The sequence below is a fragment of the Nomascus leucogenys genome, unplaced genomic scaffold (genome assembly GCF_006542625.1).
Source record: "Nomascus leucogenys isolate Asia unplaced genomic scaffold, Asia_NLE_v1 Super-Scaffold_3090, whole genome shotgun sequence".
Classification (NCBI taxonomy): Eukaryota; Metazoa; Chordata; class Mammalia; order Primates; family Hylobatidae; genus Nomascus; species Nomascus leucogenys.
Window position 1 is genome coordinate 54481 of NW_022095791.1, and position 22465 is coordinate 76945.

The 22465-nt window shown below is 46.3% G+C and overlaps 1 protein-coding gene and 1 long non-coding RNA gene across 2 annotated transcripts; one reads left to right on the forward strand and one right to left on the reverse strand.

The window, feature by feature from the left end:
- Nucleotides 1-11387: 11387 nt before the first annotated feature.
- On the forward strand, nt 11388-16048 carry LOC115833716. The gene is made up of 2 exons (XR_004029054.1): nt 11388-11421; nt 15963-16048. It is a non-coding gene; the product is annotated as an uncharacterized LOC115833716 (long non-coding RNA).
- A 1959-nt stretch (nt 16049-18007) lies between these two features.
- Nucleotides 18008-18728, reverse strand: LOC100602174 (immunoglobulin iota chain). The gene is made up of 2 exons (XM_003281852.4): nt 18661-18728; nt 18008-18574 (listed from the first exon to the last, which is right to left on the reverse strand). Exons 1-2 carry the CDS (start codon nt 18704-18706, stop codon nt 18183-18185), a joined length of 438 nt encoding a protein of 145 aa, XP_003281900.1. The 5' UTR covers nt 18707-18728; the 3' UTR covers nt 18008-18182.
- Between the last annotated feature and the right edge of the window lie 3737 nt (nt 18729-22465).

The window sequence follows — 22465 nt, forward strand, 5'->3', positions numbered from 1 at the left end:
AGTCTATTTCAGTTTTCTCACAAGTGGCCATTATTTTCATTGAACTACAAAAACGTATAAGGCAACCACACTCAAACAAAACGTGTTAGTAGTATAGTATAGTATAAAGCTTTTTTTCAATTCTGAATTTATGTTCTCAATTGTTAAGTAATTTTATTATCCAGTCTTTCTTTTTTTTTTTTTTTTTTTGAGACGGAGTCTTGCTCTGTTGCCCAGGCTGGAGTGCAGTGGCACGATCTCGGCTCACTGCAACCTCCGCCTCCCGAGTTGACACCATTCTCCTGCATCAGCCTCCCAAGTAGCTGGGACTACAGGCACCCGCCACCACACCCGGCTAATTTTTTTGTATTTTTAGTAGAGACGGGGTTTCACCGTGTTAACCAGGATGGTCTCGATCTCCTGACATCGTGATCCGCCTGCCTCAGCCTCCCAAAGTGCTGGGATTACAGGCATGAGCCACTGTGCCCGGCCTATTATCCGGTCTGGATGTCTGAAAACATCTTAAAATAGAGAAGTTCACAGTATCAGATGCTGTATCTTTCTTCATACAATGACAAAGGACTTTAGTTCTTTTCTCAATTTCAGGAAAAATTTTGCTTTAAGACCAATAAAAACACAAGTTAACATAAGCTGACAGCATGTACATATAGCTACTCTGTAGAAAACTAATTTTGTTATTAGAGCTATTAGGATCATCTTTCGAGAATATTCAGGCTATATATGATGCTGCAAATTTATTTTCATGGTTGCTATAACAGGCAAGGCAAGCAGATGATATGCTTGTAGCTATTTCATGATGAGCACATCTCAAAGAATAAAGAAGAGCCTTCACAAGAAGAGGGAGGCAGCTGACACAGTAATGCATCATGAACCCAGATTCAGTGACTCCTGAGAGTCATTATGGCACCTGCATTCTTTGTTTCTATCTCATATGTAATCCAATTTCAAGGAAGTATCAAAGTGTTAGGGGTGGGGAGACCATTAGCATGAAAGAAGTGCAGGCATCCAGTTGCCTGGTGTCTTCTGAGGTCATTCACCCAGATAAACAATACAAGTTGTTAACACAGATACTTAAATTCAGAGCTACAGATAATGGGAAAATAAGATTGTGGAAACTGGCTCCATCTGAATTATTACTCAGATCTCCTCCATTTCTTCCAGATGCTGTCCTCACAGTACACTCAAGGCATCTGATGGCATTGATGAGCAACTGAGGAATCATTTAATTAATCACCAAGTTCTTCATCCTTACTTAAAAATGTAGAGTCACAAAATCATGCATCAAAACACACTCTTTTTTTAATAGAATATGGTCTTTTATCCACTGATCTCTTATTTTTTCAGAGTAGTAAGGTGTCCTTACAGCATACATTTAGCATAAAATTAGACAGGTTCCATTATGAAATAAAATGGAGACAGAATAAATCAATACTGAATTCTTTGGTAAATCTAGCGAAGTCTTTAAAAATATTCCTAGAGAATGGATTTCTTTTAGTGTTTTTGTTTGCTTTTGCCTCATTGTTCTGCATTGCTAACTCGTTAAAATCACAAGCTATCTTCCTGTATATTGAGTGTATTTGCAAGAGCTTCCTGTTTTCTTCCCTAATGAACCAACATAACCATTATTCTGCTGTGAGTCTATGTTATGAAATATGTCTATGTCCTGCTATTCTCAGGCTTCATTTTTGCCTCTCGATCTTCCAGGTGCTGTTGTTTTGGACAATATAATGGATATTACTTCTTTTGTTCTTTCCGTGGCTTGAAAATTTCAGTAAGAAAATAAATTAAACTGGTTGTCAAAAACACCTGTCTGTTAAAATTGGAATCAAACTGGCCAGACACGGTGGCTCACGCCTGTAATCGCAGCACTTTGGGAGGCCGAGGTGGGCGGATCACGAGATCAAGAGATCAAGACCACGGTGAAACCCCATTTCTACTAAAAATACAAAAAAAATTAGCTGGGCGCGGTGGCAGGCGCCTATAGTCCCAGCTACTCGGGAGGCTGAGGCAGGAGAATGGCGTGAACTCGGGAGGCAGAGCTTGCAGTGAGCTGATATTGCGCCACTGCACTCCAGCCTGGGTGACAGGGCGAGACTCCATCTCAAAAAAAAAAAATTGGAATCAAACTTTTTCAAGAAGAGATGTATGTGGTTTCCTTGCCTAAATATTCAAAAGTTAATAGGATCTTTTTCACAGTTTAAAAAAATTAAACATAATTGTATTTAGTTTTATTGAATACCTACTTATGTGGTGTATTACATTTATTTTTGTTAATATTAAATTTTAAAAATTTTAAATTATTGTGCATTTTATATGATATGTCATAGATTGTTGTTTACTTTGAGTTTTCTCATTTAAAGTTATACATAACCAAAGTTACCCTATTATTCATTTTTTGTGCTATGCATTTAATATTTTCATATACTTCTTTTTCCCATTTTCAGCTAGTATGTATTGCATTGTATTTAAAACCACCACAAGAGGCAGGAAAATGGGGAGCTGTTATTCAATAGCTACAGTTTTGCAAGATGGATAATTTCTGCAGATCTGTTGCACAGCAATGTGCATATAGTTAATACTTATGATCTGTACACCTAAAATGATTAAGATGGTAAATTTTATATGTATATTTTTACTATAATTAAAAAATCACCATCACAGGTTTGAAATATAAATATAACTTATTTTGTATAATATAGAGTGTGTTCACATCAATAAGAAAAACCTAATATACAGATAAGAAAGAAGGGTGGGGGTGTATCAGATGCAACCCATGCTATCTCATGTCAGGCAGCCCTGAGAGGGATGTTGGAGTCATTGACCAATTGTCTTGTTTGACTCTCACTATAATTTGAAGCCATTACAAAGGCCCCATCCAGTCCTGGGGGGTGGAAAAGAGGAAGAAGGCAGGAGCTTCTAATGAACCATGGTCTACACAGGCTCCTTCTCTCACCTGTGCAGAGAAGGGAGAAGCAGAGCAAGATGTCCCTAGAGTTGCTTCCTAAATACTCAGAGTGGGGACACAACTCCCCTACAGATCTCTGATCTTCTGCCACTAATATGAAGTGGAACTTGTTCATTTTAATATCATCATCCTTATGTGTCCCCAGGCTCACTGAAGTCTTGGCATGAGTATCAGATGAACTTAGGAAGAAGGAGAGGGTGATAATCATGGGCCTGACAAAGTGAGGGAGAGAGGCAGGTGCTGAGTGTCCTCTGCACACTGTGAAGTCAGAAGCACAGTCATATTCCACTGTGGAAAAGACTCTGTTTGCCCAACATCCCTGGAACCACAAAGACCTGCATCCTCTGAACCTCAAGAGGAATGAACAGTTCAGAGACAGACTGGAATGAGCAGTTGTGAGAAAGATGACCTCACTCACTCCTGGAGCTGGTCAGTGGAGTTGGGGTTGGGGCATGTTGGACCAACCAGCTGATCGGAAGTTCTCAGACCACACACGTCTCTAAGTCAGGTCTAGGCCCTAGTTTGGACACGTGATATGGTTTGAATATCCCCTCCAAAACTCACGGCGAAATTTAATTGTCATAGTAAAAGTAGTTCGAGGCAGGACCTTTAAGAGGTGATTAGGTCATGAGGGTTCCACCATCATGAATGGATTAGTGCCCTTATCCTGGCAGTGGGATAGATATCTCAAGAGTGGGCTCCTGATAAAAGGATAAAGTTCAACCATATTTACTCATTTTCACACTCTTCTTTGCCCTTTTTCCCTGAGATAATGCAGCAGAAAGACCCTTGCCAGATTTCAGCATCTGCTTGTGGACTTCTCAGGCCACAGAAATCTCAACCAGATAAACTTTTAGTCTCAGTAAGTTACCCAATATATGGTATTCTATTATATCAGAAGAAAATGGAGAAAATGGACTGGGACAGCATGTGTAGGTTATTCATCTCCTTCCTCTTCTGTAATCTCCCTCAAGGGAAACTTAGCTCTAAGAACTGACTTACTCCACTGTAGGCATCATAAGGGGAAAAGATATGAAAAATATATCAAATTAACATTTTAACTAAGAAAAAAAGAACACATTTTACATCTATATATCCTAGGAAAATTAGGCACTGGCTGAAAAAGTAACAACAGGAGTCAACCCCTGAGCCAGAGTTGGTCCCAGGCAGGACAGTGGTGATTGCACCAGGCAGACAGAACACAGGGGAGGTCCTAGTCTCACTTCCCTGGGGGTCTGGAGCACTGTGGAAGTGCCATGGCTGCTGAGATATGTAATAGCCTCATCCTCCGGCTGCAGCCCAGAGATGTGCAGAATTACTGCATTGGCTGAGGCATCTTCAGATTTAGAAAAGCGACTGGGGACCCTGGAGCCATGGTGCTTATTTGAGTCAGATCAGCAGACTGATCTGGACTCCTGGAGATATATCATCTCTCAGGAGATACTAGAGAGCACTCCCTGGATGCTACTGGTAGCAGGACATGTGCTAGCCACCAGCAGCGAAGCCACTGCTCAGGGTAAATGTGAGCCTCAGAATTTCCCAGAGATGCAGAGAGAGAGGGTGGCTGAGTCAGAATAGGCCAAGGTGAGGAAAACCTGCAAACACAAATGCTCATGAGTGAGTAAGCAGGGACAAAATGTGAGAGTGGAACACAGGGCAAGAACTCAGACTGGGAGGCTTTCCCGGGAATCTGAGGCCTGTCTCTACCTGATAAGTGAGAGGGGAGCAGCAGGGAGGAGCAGGGGCCCTGGCCATGGTGGACACAGCCCTCCCGAGGTCCAGAGCTGGAGTGGCTGCCCTAGGCCTCTCTTATCCCCTCCACTGGCCTCACAGAGGAAGGGTTACAGATGCAAATGTGTCCCACCCACTGCCTGCCCCCACCCCACTCTATGCATTTATTCAAGACCTGGGGACTGGTGGATGGGAGAGTCTGGCAGGACATGGGAGGAGGTGGGTGCTGGGACCACACCCAGAGAAGATGCAGCAGCTGAGTCTGCTTCAGTGAGTGCAGGCTCCACTGCCCAGCCCTGGGGAGTTTGGGGGTTGGCACAGCTATGAACAGCCACTGTGCAGACCCTGAGACAGCTGCACCCCATTCTATCATCATCGTTCACCATGTTGGTGAAGGAAGAATGCCCCACCCTAAATAGCACAAGGTAGCTGAACATTTGACACCTTGTGCTGGACAGATGTGGTCAACAGCAGTTTATGAGTTACATATACTCACGGCCTGGGGAAAAGGACACCACACACCAGGCAGGGCCACACGATGGGTGCACTCAGGAACAGAGTGAAGCAGGGGGGCGTGGAGGCAGGCTTTGTAGGAACAAGGGGGTGTGGTGGCCTCTGGTGCCTGTGGGAGGATGTGGTTGGCTTGTTTGTTTAATGGGCTGGCAGGGGATAGAGACACGTGAGGTTGAGGATTGATGGGGGACACTGGTTCAGCCAACAGGGGAACAAGCCAGGCAGGGAGCAGGGGAACTCGCGTGGCTCCTTTGGGGCCTGGAAGCCTCAAAGATGTTGATACACACTGGACAATTTTTCTTCTTCACGTTCGAGTCTGTGTATGTGGGTGTTTTCAGTATTCACATCCACTCTAATTAAAGGAAGCTTTGCCATTCCAATAAATGCACTCTACAGGTCAGTTCCGGGGAGGAGACCCCTAAAATGAAATGAGCATTGTATTGTCTCTTCAGGGAGCTGTAGTCAAATTAAAAAGCCACAAAACCAAAAGGAATCTTTCTACCATGTCACTTTATAACTAGGAGGGAGATTTGGGGTCATGACCATTTAGAAGGAAGATGAAGATACGGCCGAGTGCGGTGGCTCACAGCTACACGGGAGGCGAGGCCAGAGGATCTCTTGAGGAGGAGGTGGCTGCCAGCCTGGGTGACAGAGAGAAACTCCATCTCAAAAAAAAAAAAAAAAAAAAGCTAGGTGTGGTGGCTCATGCCTGTAATCCCAGCACTTTGGGAGGCCAAGGAGGGCGGATCACGAGGTCGGGAGATTGAGACCATCCTGGCTAACACGGTGAATCCCCGTCTCTACTAAAAAATACAAAAAATTAGCCGGGCGTGGTGGCGGGCGCCTGTAGTCCCAGCTACTTAGGAGGCTGAGGCAGGAGAATGGAGTGAACCCGGGAGGCAGAGCTTGCTGTGAGCCGAGATTGCGCCACTGCACTCCAGTCTGGGCAACAGAGCAAGACTCCATCTCAAAAAGAAAAAAAAAACAAGATGAAGATACATGCAGTAGAAATAGTATAAAATAATTCATTAAAATTGCCTGTACATATTCATTTATCAAGTTCAAAGTTACGTTTTAGATTGGGCTGGGCGAGTCGTTTTTTTGTTTTTTTTAGTAAAGAGCTAGAGAGTAAATATTTTAGGCTTTCAGTGCCGTATAGTCCCTGATTACTCAGTTTTGCTGCTGTTGTGCAAAAGCACCCATGGACAATAGTAAACAAATGGGCATGGCTGTGCTTTAAGACTTTATAAGAGCTGATGGCAGGCTGGACTGGGCCCACTGGTGTAGTTTACCAACCCATTATAAAGTATCTGTCCTCAAAAAACATATTCCTTAGATTTGTATGTTGCCTTATTTTTTAACCTTCCCTTGAAACGATCAGCTTGTGAGGTATCCAGGCAATATTCTCTAATTTTACAGACAAGAAGCCTGAGGTACAGTAACTTTCCTGGGAATCACTGTGATGAGCCAAGTCTAGCAAGCCAAGTCTAGAAATCAGATTTCCCGACTCCTCTCCCACACCCTGTGGCTCAACCCAGCTGATTCACTAGGCTCCAGTCACCAACACCAAGTTTCTATCAGATGAGTCAGTTTTAAATTACAGGGAAAAAACAGAAAAGAAAATTAGACAACTACTTTGTAGCAAGCTGGATTTTATTGGTTGTTAGATTTACCTTTCTATGTATTTGCTTGTGTCTGTGAATTCTGTTTCAGTGGAAAGGACCTACATTAAGCTTTGACCTGGTGTCTTGGTAATTGACCTAATGAGATTTGGATTTGACTGGGAGATTAGATTCTCCAGTAAATATGATGAACAAAAAGGGTAACTTTTTCTCTTCCCGAAATTTTTAAAAACTATTTCCTCACTCAATTCTTTCTTCTTCTGTTCTCCCGTTTCATTCACCATGTGAAGGGCTGTGGCCCCAGTGTTCCGAGGAGCCCTTGTCTGAAGCAGCTGCTGCTCCCGCGCAGGCGGATCTCTTTACAGGAGCCCTCGTTTCTAGAGGGCAGCCTTGTCATTGCTGTGAAGAAAAATGTTTAATGCTCAAACCAGGGGCTGCTGAGGCTTTCCCAGACTTGGCCTTTCTGAGATTTTGTAATTAAATTGAAGAGGTAGTTATTCTGGGATTAAACTAGGAAATCGCAGCTTCTTATCTGTATCTGACTTCATTGGGTCCTGCTGGTATTAATCCACATCAATATGGTCTTTTGGCTAAAGCATAGTTTCCCTGGATGCTGAACGTGGAGCCTTACAGTTTTGGGAATGGCTTGGCAGAATTCTTCTTTGGAAATTGGTGAAGATGGGCAAAGTGTAGATCCAGGAAGGTGGAGAGTCCCCAGAAAAAAAAAAAGTGCCCTCACGGAAACCTATGCACTTAGTGTCATCATATACAATGAGCAGCACACACAGGCCCCTGCTTTTCCTTCATGAAGGACAGGTGGGGAAGGATCTCTGGAGGCGGTGATCGCTCATCCACCGGCCAGCAGCCTCCCGCTTGCTCTGTCTGCTCCCTTATCATCCACACTCACTTTTGTGGTGCCGGACATGCTGGCTTTGTTCTTTGACCTCATTTCATTCTGAATTTTTAAAGCTTGATGTAACTGGTTTTACCCCTTCAATTTGAAAAGTTTATTTTATAAATTGAAATAATTGTTGCCGTATTTTTCTTAGATGTTTAAAATGGTAGCTGCTTTATTTGTAGACAATGCATAGAGATAAATGCTGGGGATAAGATGTTTGTTTTTAACCTCATCATGTTCATCTGATCTCTGGGTTCTGGGGGACGTGGAAAAGAAAAGTGGTATAAATTTAATGACAGAGTTACAGAAGAATTAGACCTAAATGATGAGCCCTGGAGTGCGAATGCTTTGGTGAAGCACATTTTTAATTTAGTTTTCTATAAAATTGGAAGTAGGATTCTGTACATTAAAAATAGAATAGACTTTTTTCTAGTACTGCTGCTCTAGCTATAGAACCACGAGGAGGTGGGGGAGGGGAGGCATGCTGTCAGGAAGAAATGAATATCAAAGAGAAACTAATAAAGAAATCTAACCTTTAAAGTTTCAGAAGAAGTAGTTGTCCACTAAAATTTTCAAATTTCTTTTTCATTTACATAGGAGTATAATTAATTAGAGAACATATTTTTAGCCCTGTGCTTTTACCATATTCATTAGTCAGCGCAGCAAAGCAGTCTCTACCTCCAAACCGCCCACTCCCAGGACAAAAAATGTATGAGGGAAAGTACATCAAAAAACCCGATCACAATTAGCTATTTGAAAACCATTTGGCAGAGATCTTAGCATTTCTGAAACCTAAATTTGAAATATTGTAGGGGCATTTCCAAATTTTTGCCTGTACTAGATTCACTCTATTCAAGATCTAGATCATGCCACTGTAGTCACGCATTCGATGATGGTAAATTTTAAGAGCTAAATAAAGTATCATTGCCAGAATTTACCGAGATTTGGCCAGTCTGCAGAAATGGCCAAACAAAGCCAGGGGTGATCCCACGCTGTGCCTCAGAACATACTTTTAAATGTTACTTGTCATTTGCTTAAATTTGCCTTCCATAGGATATTTACCCTCTTTCCCTTACTCTATTACCGAACAGCTCTCTTGTTTCCTGCCCTTCCTCCCCAATATCACCCTCCAAATGAGGGATCAATTTTAGTGCCAGAACTGAGGTCCCCTGACTTCCACTCTAAGCAATACCCTAAAAAGACCCTCATTTTACCTACACTTTGCATTCAACACATTTAGTGAGTAATTACTTGTGGGATTCATGGGCCCTTTGTTTTAGATTGTCAAGAAAAAAAAAAAAAAAACCTTTTTTATTTAGACTTCTTAATGCTGTGCCGTAAGGCAAACACGCACTTGTGTATGCCAAAGATACTGAATGCCTACGTGCTCTTCCACCAGAGGGAAGTCCGATAAGAACTCCCTGGGATCACCGAAGAACACTGGAGTCAGCTCTGTCCAGCAGGAGGTTGAGGGCCTCTCTCTCAACTTTCCATTGTGAACCCAAAGTCTCTGAGACAGGCCTCAATAAATTTGGAAAGTTTACTTTGCCAAGGTTATGGATGTGACACACCCTCAGGAAGTTTTGAGGACATGTGCCTAAGGTGGTTGGGTACAGCTTGCTTTTATACATTTTAGGGAGATGTGAGCCATCAATCAATATGTGCAAGCTGTCCATTGATCTTTTCCAGAAAGGCGGGATAACTCAAAGCATGGGAGGGGGCTTCCAGGTCATAAGTAGATAAGACAAATGGTTGCATTCTTTTGAGTCTCTGATTAGCCTTTTTCTGAATACACAATTTATATGTGAGAGGAGGGGAGAGGAATCTTCACTTATGCCTTAGTCTGGCTTAGTGAAGCGATAGAGCAGAAGCAGCAATGAGATGTGCATTTGTCTCAGGTGAGCAGAGAGATGACATTGTGTTCTGTCCATTTAGCAGTCCCAAGATTTATTTCTTTTCACACCATATAACTTGTTGTGTGATTTAGTAGGTGATAGTGTGATCTTTGAGAGTATAGTATTTGGGATCTCAAGATAATTAGCTAAGCCAGGGAGAAATTCTTAAAATAATCCTAAAGGGAAAATAAATAAATCCCTTTTCTTATTATTTCCTGGTCATTATTTCCTTGGCAGTAACTTACTTTGCATTTAGAAACATGCACATAAGTTATTTCCTTTTAGAACTGAGATTTCTAAAAATTTACACTTGAGATTATTTGCAAAATGTTGGCAGCATTTATTGAATTACACTTCATGTCCGAAACATGAACTATGTCAACACTCTCAGAATGTTGTTACTTTTTAAAGGTCTTGTTGTCAGTGAATTTGCCTTTAATATATTAATCAGTAAAGTATATAATTTATTTTTCATGTGAAAAATGTGAATAAATATGGTTTATTAAGTTTGAAAACTTGGTTCAATACTTTATTGTTTTAAGACTTTGAATGTGTGTCTCTAAAATGAGTTTATTTCACTGTTATTTAATGGTTGTAATGGTGGAAACAATACCTCACAGTAACATGCAGAAAGAATTCATTTTCCTGTTTACTATGTTGTGGTACTGACTTTTAAATCCCATATGCCAATTAAGTAAAACTTTGTGTTAAAATTTGTCCTGCAACTTTTAACTTTTTATAATGTCACTCAGGTCTCCAAACTAATTGGAAGATACTGACTTTTAAAAATTATATAATTAATTATGAATTAATAATTAAAATTTACGTGGAAATTCAAAAAGCCAAGGTTAGCCAACACTCTCCTAAGACATTCTTCCCTACCAGATATTAGAACCCATCATGAAAATTACAGTAATTAAGATAGTGAGAGTTAAACTCGCAGAGCCCACATCTCCAGGGCTTCTGCCTGGAGGCTTTTGCTGCCAGACCACACTGTTTGTCTCAATGCTGCTGCTCTTCCTGATGTAGATGAGTTCCTGAGCTCTGAGCCCAACATCATGGATGAATGACTCAGCCCAGCCTGGAAATAAGAACCCAAAAGACATTGAAGTCAGAGGTGAGGGTTGGGTCCCTGCTCACTTTGACCACAGCCTACCTCCCTTGAGTCAGAGCTCAAAGTTTGGGGCTAACATACCGGAGCTATGTTTCCATGATGTCTTTTCTTATATCTTTTATTTCTCTGCTAAAATTTCTACCTATTCACTGCAAACTTACTTTACAGGAAAACCTTGCAGTGTATCTATCAAACAAATTGGGAAGATTTATCATCTTCACCACATTGAGTATTTGGAAACAGAAACTGGGAATATAGTAACTGTTTATTTATTTAACACTTTTTTATCTTATCTTTTGTTGTAGTTTTCAGGTTACTAGACTTTCTGTTTTTCTCAATTTGTCCTTAAGCATTTCCTATTGGTGCTACTATAAATGGTGTTGCTTTTATTTTGTAATATTTGATGGTTCATTGCTAGTATGTATAACACAATTCATTTCTACAGATTGATATTATGTCATAAATTGGGCTGGGTGCAGTGGTTGACGCCTGTAATCTCAGCACTTTGGGAGGCCAAGGCAGGCAGATTGCCTGAGCTCGGGAGCTCGAGACCAGCCTGGCCAACATGGCAGAACCCTGTCTCTACTAAAATTATCTACAAAAATTATCTGGGCGTGCTGGCAGGTGCCTGTAATCCCAGCTACTCAAGAGGCTAAGGCAGGAGAATAGCTTGAACCCAGGAGGTGGAGGTTTCAGTGAGCCGAGATCGCGCCACTGCGATCCAGCCTGGGTGGGAAGAGCGAGACTCCATCTCAAAAAAAAAACATCAAATTGAAGTTCCCAGTGGCATTGTGAGTCACTCCTAGACTTTGAGTGAAGCATGGCTGGGATCAACCTCTTTTGATTGCTCCAACATCTCTACTGAGAAGTTTTCATCTCTGAGCAAGGGATTCCTGCCTGCAAAAACATGAATAAGGTGAGAAAGAAAAAGCCATGGATCATCCTACAAGTTGAACTGAAGAAGAGAACATGACATTGTCAGATCTACTCTTTTGGGGAATATCAGGTGCTCACAATAGAAGTCATCCCTGGGCTAGGCTTGTCAGAGCTTCTAGCAGGGGTGACTACAAAAGATCCAGAGAGAAGAGGGGAGGCTTCTGTCTCACTTCCCCCTGGGTCTAGAGCACTGTGTAAGCATAGTGACATCATGCCATATCTTACAATAATAGCCTCATCTTCTGGCTACAGCTGTGTCCTCCCAGGCTAAGCAAAGGCTCCTGCTCACCAGTCTGTGGAAGGTACCAGCAGCTGATTCTTACCTGGTCTCTCCCATGGGGCCAACTCTGGGTCTTACACCTCAGACCAAGGTCAGATCTCAACCGATTCTCAGAGCGGGGCAGAGATCACTAGTAGGCAAAACAAATTTGTGTGAACAGCCCCTCCCTTTACAGGACAATGGAGAAGATAAAAGACACCAGGACCAACTAGCCCTCTGCGGCCTCAGGAGGCAGTGTTTACCATGGCCTGTACCCCTCTCCCCCTCGTGCTCCACTCTCACTGCGCAGATGAGTACAGGCCTCAGGTGTCCAGGGTTACCTCCTTAGTTTGTGTTAGCTCCTGTGGTTCTGACCATCAAGACACATAATCTTGGTCTCTGCCCCAGCACCCACGAGTGTGTCTGCAGGTTCCCTCTCCCAGCCTGTGCTGACTCAGCTGCCCTCGTTTGCATCCCTGGGAGCATCTGCCAGACTCTCCCACACCCTGAGCAGTGGCCTCAGTGTTGGTGACTATGTGATAACATTGATACCAGCACAAGTTAGGAGATACCTCGTGAGCTTTAAGTCAAAGAAGCAACCAGGGCTCCTGGATCCCCAGCTGCTTCTCTGGATCTAAAGATGCCTCCACTAACTTGGGGATGCTTACACGGTGCTCCAGACCCAAGGGGAAGTGAGACAGAAGCCTCCCCTCTTCTCTCTGGACTTTTGTAGTCACCCCTGTTAGAAGTTCTGACAAGTCTAGCCCTGGGGAACTTGTATTATAAGCACCTGTTATTCCCCAGAAAAGTAGATCTGACAATGAGTCCCCAGCAGCAAATACAGGCTCTACTGCCCCAGCCCTGCGGAGTTTTGGGGGGTGGCACAGCTGTGGGTGCCCCCTGCGCAAACCCTGAGACAGACCCACAGTGGGTCTGTCTGCTCACTGGCCACCCTGCAGTCTCTGAGTGGGAATCATGTGAGAGGAGTCACCTGAGAGGCTGGTCGCCATTGGTCCACAGCATCCATGGCCACACCCCTGCTCTGTCCCAGGGTAACTGATCTTTTTTTTTTAGACAGAGTCTCTGTCACCCCAGCTGGAGTGCGGTGGTATGATCTCAGCTCACTACAACCTCCACCTCCCAGGTTCAAGTGATTCTTGTGCTTCAGCTTCCCAAGTAGCTGGGATTACAGGTGTACGTCACCTCGCCCAGCTAGTTTTTGTATTTTTAGTAGAAACGAGGTTTCACCATGTTGGCCAGGCTGGTCTCGAACTTCTGGCCTCAAGTGATCCACCTGCCTCAGCCTCTCAAAGTGCTGAGATGACAGGCATGAGCCACTGCGCCCAGCCCCAAAGTAACTTATATTAATAAACAGCCTTTCCACGGAGGACTTCTGCATTTGACACATGGGAAATATGATGACCGTCCAATGTAAGGAGGCTGCAGGGAGAGGGGAATGCAGAGGGCTCTGGGAGCAAAGGCCTGGGCAGCTCCTTCCACAGGGGTCAGGGAAGGAGGCAACTGTAACCTGGGTGTGTGAGTGAAGAGTGGGGTCCTGCTGGGAGACAAAGAAAGCATATCATAGTCCAAGGAGAGACAGGGAATTTGGGGTGATAATCAGGCACTTTAAATGGCTTAGTGAGGGATGGCAGAGTACACCACTAAGAGTGGACTTGAGCACGTGAAGTGGTAGTGGAAAGTTGGGTAAGATCATTTGTATCCTGACTGCAGATGTCCTTATGTGTCAGGGTGAGGGATTGGGTTGGTTCCTTATCTGGGGTTGATAGAGATTATGAAAAGGAGGCTGAATGAAAGGAACTGACTCTTTAGAAGGACATCCCTGGTCTTGGGTTCAACAAAGAGCCAGAAGGCAGCAGAGCAGGCCAGGGAGTCTGGGGGCTGGTCTCAGAGATATGGAGGAGGAAGGGAGTGAGAGACGCTCAAGAGGAAGAACCCACAGGGTGACTGTGGCCCTGGTCAGAAGGCAAGGGAGGGATAGGGATGAGGCCAAAAGTTGTAGTTCGGTTGATCAAGTGGATTTTCTCATCACTGTCATGCAGTAAGGGTGTGGGGGAGAGAGAGAAAGGGAAAGGAGAGGAAATGTGGCCAGTCACTAATATGATAGAGAAGGTCTGGGCTGGTTCTCCCTTCTTAGGGAATCACAATTCTCTAAGGTGGTGACCCCAGCCACCTAATGGGATCCCAGAATGGCAGGGTCCTTGGAACCCGAAAATTCATTCAGTTACACATTCATTCATTTGTTCATTCAACTGTCTAATTGCCAAGTGTTTATCAGGCACATCAATGGGTTGAGTAGATCCTGCCCACTGAGAATCTGCAGATTAGTAGGGGAGGGAGCTTTGCTAAATACATTTAGAACTGTGCAGTAGATGCTAAATATAGTTAGGAAAACACGCTGTTCGCACAGTAGAGGAAGTTAATAACCGCATGAAGAGCTCAGGGAAGTCTTGCCCAAGGAATGAGATTTGAGACAGTTGTGGACCCCCGAGTCAGTGCAGCCAGGTGGAGGCCACCACAAAGGGACAGGAAGTCATGGCAGTAAACAGCTTGGGCAAAGGTTTAGAAGCAACCAAGAGACTCGGGTGTTTGGTCAGTTGCAGCTGGCTTAACATGGGAGAAACAGGGAGAGAGGGTGCACAAGAAATGGGACTTGGGACCAAGCCTGAGCCAGCCTTCAAAGGCTGTGTCATGGGAAGGAGGCTGAATTGCATCCCCTCAACCCAAGTGGTCTCTTCACGAGCCATATGTAGCTCTTGACCACTTGGCTGACCAAATTATCCACTTGACCAAATTATCCAAGACATGAGTATAAAATACATACCAGATTTTGAAGAGTGAATACAAAAGAAAAACAAGTTTAAACTATCTAGTAACTAATTTTATATTGATTATAGGTTGAATTGGTAATATTGGGGATTTATTGTGTTAAATAGAATATATCATTAAAAATCATTTCACCTATTTGTTTTTACTGTTTAAAAATAATGTAGCCACTAGAAAATTGGAAATTACAGATGTGGCTTGCATGTTCCTTAGAGTGTGGGAGACAATAAAGGGTTAGAGAGGAGGAATGCAGTCAAGGCTGGATCTAGGAGCAACAAAGATGAGGAGTGGTGGGTATAGACTGCATGCAGCAAGAGGATGGATGGGAAGGAGACCAGATAATGGTCAAGGTGAGAAATGACTCAGACTAAAGGAAAGGATTTGACAAGAGGGAAGGCCAGGCAGGTGACTGATGGGGAAATCATGATACTATTATTTTGTTGAGCACTCATGATGGATAAAACCTTTTTGTTTGCTTGTTTGTTTTTGAGAAAGAGTCTCGCTCTGTCACCCAGCCTGGAGTGCTGTGGTGTGATTTCGATTCACTACAACCTCCGCCCCCCAGGTTCAAGCAATTCTTCTGCCTTAGCCTCCCAAGTAGCTGGGATCAGAGGCACCCACCACCACGCCTAGCTAATTTTTGTATTTTTAGTAGAGATGGGGTTTCACCATGTTGCCCAGGATGGTCTCAAACTCCTGACCTTAGGTGATCTGCCTGTCTTGGCCTCCCAAAGTGCTGGGATTACAGGCGTGAGCCACCACGCCGGGCCAGATAAAAACTTTTTATATAAGTTAATCAGTTATATGATTATCCCCTTTGCATACAACATTGGAAATGTTGGCTTAGATTTTAAGTGACTCCTCCAGAGCTAAGACTCACACTCAGTCTGGCCTCAAGCCTGAGTTCCAGGTCTCATTTTCTATTGAGCTGGTGGGGCGGGGGCATGAAGATGATACAGGTGTCTCACTCAGCTCCTGGCTTTCTAGATTTCTTATCATAGCATGGAATCCCAGAATCATGAAGGATGAAAGCAAGAGAGGGACGGGTTACAAGCAGAAGACTGAATTCCTCTGGAACCATCTAGCTGGCCTTTAAAACTGTGGGCCATGGCCAGGTGCAGTGACTCACACGTGTAGTTCAGCCACTCAGCAGGCTGAGACGGGAGGATCGCCGGAGCCTGGGAGTTTAAGGCTGTAGAGCATCATGATTGAACCTGTGAATAGCCACAGCCGTCCAGCCTGGGCAGCATAGCAAGATCTTATCTCTAAAATAAAATAATAAACAAATAAGTAATAATGTTTTAAAATGTGGGCCTGGCCCAGGGGTAAAAGCCTGATGCAGGAAGAACCCAGTGCATAGAGCACGGCATGAGCTGAGATCACTATTTCTTTTTTGTTTCTTTTTTTTTTTTTTTTTGAGATGGAGTCTTGCTCTGTCACCCAGGCTGGAGTGCAGTGGCACGATCTCGGCTCACTGCAACCTCTGCCTCCCGGGTTCAAGCGATTCTCCTGCCTCAGCCTCCCAAGTAGCTGGGATTACGGGCATGTGCCATCACACCCAGCTAATTTTTGTATTTTTAGTAGAGATGAGATTTCGCCATGTTGGGCAGGCTGGTCTCGAACTCCTGACCTCAGGTGATCCACCTGCCTCAGCCTCCCAAAGTGCTGGAGACCACTGTTTAACAAGAGAGGGACTCATGACCACACATGGAAGGCTGATATTGACATGTGTCCACCTCTCTGGGGAGATGCCTCAGGATCTTTTTAGCTGGGGTGAATGCACATTCCCAGGCAAGTTGGGGTTACAAGGGAGATGGTTTGCCCGGTACCTCTCTGAGTGTGAGGCATGGCTACAGGTTGTGTGGACACCCAATATAGAGAGTCCCTCTCTGCAAGGCACACTCAGACCCACCACCCACGGGCTCAGGGGGCCCTGCTGTGGGCCAGGGCTGCGGGGAGCTCCCCATTGCTACTTCACCCAGACAGTCCAACATAGTCTCAGTGAGACCACGTCCTTCATGCCTCTAGGTATCTCCATGGGCCCAGAGGCTCCTGCCTGGGGTCACAGGCAGGATAAGTTGAGGGGGGACTCTGATTATCCCACCAAGCATGGCTTGCTTAGAACCTGGAGGCAGGAGCTGGAGTGCTCCCAAGCAGGGCTCAGCAAACTACAGCCTGAGCGCCATACCCAGCCCAGCGTAGCCCCATCTGTTTATGTAAATACAGCTTTATAAGAACACAGCCATGCCTCTTTGTTGACATGTTGTCTGTGGCTGCTTTCTTGCCACACGGACAGAATTGAACAGTTGTGACAGAGATCGCATAGCCCACAAAGCCAAAAATATTTACCATCTGGCTCTTTATAGAAAATGGGCTGGGTGCAGTGGCTCATGCCTCCAATCCCAGCACTTTGGGAGGCCCAAGCAGGGGGATCACTTGAGCTCAGGAGTTTGAGATCAGCTTGAGCAACATAGTGAGACATTCATCTCTCCAAAAATAAAACTAAATAAATAGCTAAGCATGGTGATGCACACCTGTAGTCTCAGTTCTCAGGAGGCTGAGACAGGAGAATCACTTGAGCCTGGGAGTTTGAAGCTGCTGTGAGCTATGATTGCACCACTGCACTCCAGCCTGGACCACAGAGCAAGACTTTGTCTCTAAAAAAAGGAAAAAAAGAACACGTTTGCCGACACCTGCCACTCTCTTGTACAAATAAGTAAATGCATTTACTTGCTCATCTAGACCAGTGGTTCACAATCAGTGGGAGTTTACCACCTGGGGACATTTGGCAATGTCTGGAGACATTTTTGTCTGTCACAACTGGGAAGGGGCATCTGGTGAGTAGACGCCACATATACCACTGACCATTTGACAATCCGCAGGACAGCCCCACATCCAAGAACTGTCCAGCCCAAAACGTCGATAGGACCGAGGTGGAGAACCCGCTCTAGGCCTATCACCTGACTCCTGTTCTCCCTGGAGGCCCAGACCAGGTGCTTTCTAAGCTTGTTTGCCCTGTAACCGCTGGGCAGAATCAGATGACACCAGAGGGTCCCGTCCTGGGCAGGGATGCCCCTCCAGGGTGCTTTAGTCAACCTCTTGCCTCCCATGGCCCACAAAAGTAGGGACTCAGGTGAGCGCTCACCACAGTGATCTGCCAGTCTCCCGGGGCCCTGGGTCTTTGCCCAAGGCTAGTACTATGAGATCGCACAACAGTCAGACCAAACTCAGCAAAAAGTGACAAGCAGCTTTAATTCCCTAATGCAGTCTCCAATGGGGATTTACAGCAACACCACAGGACCAGGAGATGCTGAGTGGCTCAGCCTCCTCGGCGCTTCGGGCCGTGGCTCCACCCTCTTCCACGACAGCCTCTCCAAGGGGATACATGCCCCTGCTGTCTTCAGTTCAAGGGACACGTGTCCCGGCTGCAGTGGGTTCCATTTCTTCCTCCCACTCCCTCTCCCTCTCCTTCTTCTCCAAGCTGCGGGCCCCCATAGCACAGTAATACATAGCCTCGTCCTCAGGCTGCAGTTCAGAGATGCTCAAATACCACCTGTTCCTGGCCACATCTTTGGATCCAGAGAAGCGAGGAGGGACCTGGGGGCCCTGGCTCTTGTCTGACTGTGAGAAGTATCTCAGCAGGAACCTCGGAGAGTGGCCCGGCTTCTGCTGGTACCAGTAGACGCTGTACACCCTGATGTCATGGTCGTTCCTCAGGGTGCAGGTGAGGCGGATTGTGGTTCCAGGGGCCGAGGACATGGCCGGCGGCTGATGCAGCACTGGCTGAGGACCACAACCTGGCGACACAGAAGCATGTGGGCCGTGGGGACAGGGCAGGATGAAGGAAGGGGCAGGGGTCTTTGGGCTCTGGCGGTTCCCTCACCTGTGCAGTAGACAAGCAGCATGAGCAGGACAGGAGCCCAGGACATGGTGCAGACGCGCAGAGCTCTGACTCCTGTGGCCACGGTGCCTGAGGTCCCCAAGGGCTGGCCCAGCATCCTCCTCCCTGCTCTGAGAGGTGGAGCCATGGCACACCCCACTGCTGGCCACTACCATCCCAGACTTTCTTGGGTTTGCAGCGTCAGTTACCGGAACAGCGTGGGGGCAGCATTTGTGGCTCTGATCTTGCCATGTGGAAGCATTCAGGGAGGAAGCACCTGCTGCAGACTCTGGGGCCAGTGCCCTGGAGGCCCTTGGGTTGGGGTCCCTCAGGAGTCGTGACCTCAACTTCCCCCTGAGGAAGCCGCACCCCAGATAAATAAATTTTCCGTCCACATTTAAATGCTTGGTGAGCCAGGAAGGGAGGACACATCCTCGGGGGGCGAATACACGTGCTTTGTACAGCAGAAGACATTGGGGGCCCAGAGCGGGTTGGGATGTTCTGCCCCTTCCATGCTCCAGCACTGCCTTCAGCCCATGCTCCTCTCCCTCCTAGAACCAAGCAGAGTGACTTAGGCTTGGGAAAGAAGCACCAGGGCCTGGCGCCTTCCCCACCCCTGTTGTGGCTCACCGAGCAGGCGCAGTTTGGCGCTGATAGACTGAATTGCATCCCCCAAATCCATAGGTTGAAGCCCTAACCCCCAGTGTGCCTGTATTTGGAGATCGGGCCTTTAAGGAGTTAATGAAGGTTAGATGAGGTCATAGAGGTGGGCTCTGGTCAGTACAACTTGTGTCCTTATAAAAAGGGGAAATTTGGAGGCCGGATGCGATGTCTCATACCTATAATCCCAGCACTTTGGGAGGCCAAGGTGGGAGGATCACTTGAGCTCAGGAGTTCGAGTCTAGCCTGAGCAACATGGCAAAACCCCATCTCTACCAAAAAAAATTTTAAAATTAGCTGGTCATGGTGGCCAGGCACCTGCAGTCCCAACTACTTGGGAGGCTGAGGTGGGAAAATCACTTGAGCCTGGGAGGTTGAGGCTGCAGCAAGCCAAGATCTCACCACTGCCCTCCAGCCTGGCCAACAGATGGAGACCCTGCCTCGAAAAAATAAATGAGAATAAAAATAGTAAATTAAATGTATGTTTGCATACTATCTGCAAGATTTTTTTAAAAAAATTAAGGGGAAATTTGGACTTAAAGTCTCTGATCCCACATGCTCACCTTCCCTCAAAAAGCTGGAGTGTCTCCTCCCCTGGAACCTGTGCAGGCCTGTGATCAAGGCTGAAGCGGCCCTGGGTGCGCAAGGTGGCGCTGAGCAGCTGGGTGTGCCCTGGGGCTGTTTACTCGCAAACACTTTGATAGAGCAACCACTCCTGAGGCTCAGATGAGCCCCTGCTCGGTGTCAAGCTGCACCACATCCATTCTCTGCCTGGTGAAGTGCAGACTGCACCAGTTTCAGCCAGCTGGGCCGACTCTGGGAGGCCCACCCTTCTTCCCACTGCCTCTCTGGCCAACAGCTCCACTGCCCAGGTGAGGGCTGGGGAGGGCCTCTGCAGACACAGGATGTCTTGACCACTCTGTCCAGTAATGGCTGCAACCACATCTATGACTTGTTGCTCCTCCCTCCTCTGCACAGGCTGGTGGGCATTGGGGAACTAACCAGTGAATGCTAATTCCTGGAGAGGAGAAAGGAAGCTTTGTTCACTCATTCATTCATTTCTTCCCTCATCCAGTAGCTCATTCATGTGTTGTGCATATATTTGTGAAAGAGAAATATACCTCCCAGATCCCTCCCAGAGCACCAGTCCTTGGGAATCAGGGCAGGAGAAGGTCCCACCTGTGGGCACCAGAACTACTGCAGCCCCTGAACCAGCCCTACCACTGACACTGTCAGAGCTTTTTGATCCTTTTAAGCTCAGAGAAGATAGGTGTTTCTACTTGCTCTTACAGTTATGTTTAGAGAGCAAATAAGCCCAGCCCTCAACCGTACAGACACTCTGGTCCCAACTTTGTTTCACAGGCTTCACTGCCCCAGGACCTTTGCACCACTCACAGAGCAAGATTGTATCCAGTGGTGACTGTGCGTGCTGGGGAATGATTGGGCCTTCCAGACCCTGCTGGAGATGGTCTCAGACCCCTGGAGCATCTAGAGTTAGATGCAGGTCACGCACTCTGAACTCTGCATTCTCCTGGCTGTGGGCCGCTGTTAACACTTCTGTCCCCTCAGCCTTGTCCTCAACCCACCGACATCTGGACTCAAGGATCATCTGCAGGGCACAGCAGTTTGATGGGGCTGAAGAACACCATGTATTCAGTCCTTTCTGGCTGCACTCAACTCTTTTTAGATAATTCTAGACCAAGAGAAGGTTGGTGACCTCTGTGACAGACCTCAAGGTCCACAAGGGTCTCAGGGGAGACAGGAGCCATTCAGTGCTCCTGCCTGGTTTGTAGATTTTTTTTTTTTTAGAGACAAGGTCTCACTCTGTTGCCTAGGCTGGAGTGTAGCGGTGCAGTCACAGCTCATTGCACCTCGAACTCCTGGGCTCAAACAATTCTCCTGTCCCAGCCTCCCAAGTAGCTGGGACTATAAGCACGTGCCACCACACCCAGCTAATTTTTTTTTTTTTTGCTTTTTGTGGAGACAGGGTCTTGCCATGTTGCCAAGGCTGGTCTCAAATTCCTGCGTTCGAGAGATCCTCCTGCCTCAGCTTCCTAAAATGCTGGGATTACAGGTGTGAGCTACCCACCGCACACCCGGCTGAATAGATATTTTAAACTGTTTCAGTGATCCACTGCTACATGGCAAACCACCCGTAATGTAGTCGTTTAAAACAAGACTTGATTAGTTCCCCAGTTCTGTGGGTTGCCTGGGTGGTCCTTCTGGTTCCACCTGCAATCATGCTTGTGGTTATGGTCATTGATGGCTGGACCAGCTGCGCTGGAGGCCTGTCCAAGATTGCACCTCATTCTCCTGCACATGGCTCTGATCTTAGCAAGCCCCCACTCTCAGTGGTCTAGTGGTCCCTCTGGTCACCCATTCTCTCCATCTCCTTTCCTCCTCCCTCATGTCAGGATCCCCCAGTCCCCGTCTCCCTCATTTCACATCTGAAGGCATGCTTACCTAGTGCCTTTCCACCCCTCTGCTCTCACATGGTGCTAAGCCAGGCTGGCACCAGGCTCCTTGTCACCACAGGACCTTTGCCCATGATCCCAATGCCAGGATGAATTCCGATCCCTCAGAACTAACCTCCTTCCTCCAGGTGCTCACTTCAGAGTCCCTTCCTGGGCAGCCTCCTCCGACTTCCCCAGGTGAGTAGGCCTGCCCTGCTCTTCCTCTCTCATGGACTATGCTGCGTTTTGGTTTTGGCTTGGGTTTTTTGTTTGTTTGTATGTTTGTTTGTTTTGTTTGTCTGTTTTTTGAGACGGAGTCTTGCTCTGTCGCCCAGACTGGAGTGCAGTGGCACGATCTCGGCTCACTGCAAGCTCCACCTCCCAAGTTCACACCATTCTCCTGCTTCAGCCTCCCGAGTAGCTGGGACTACAGGTGACCGCCACCACGCCCGGCTAAATTTTTTTGTATTTTTAGTAGAGATGGGGTTTACTGTGTTAGCCAGGATGGTCTCGATCTCCTGACCTCGTGATCCGCCCACCTTGGCCTCCCAAAGTGCTGGGATTACAGGCGTGAGCCACAGTGCCCGGCCTTTTTTTTTTTTTTTTTTTTTTAAGCAGAGTCTCTGCTGCCCAGGCAGGACTGCAGTGGTATAATCATAGCTCACTGCAGGCTTGAACCCCCCGGCCTCAAGCAG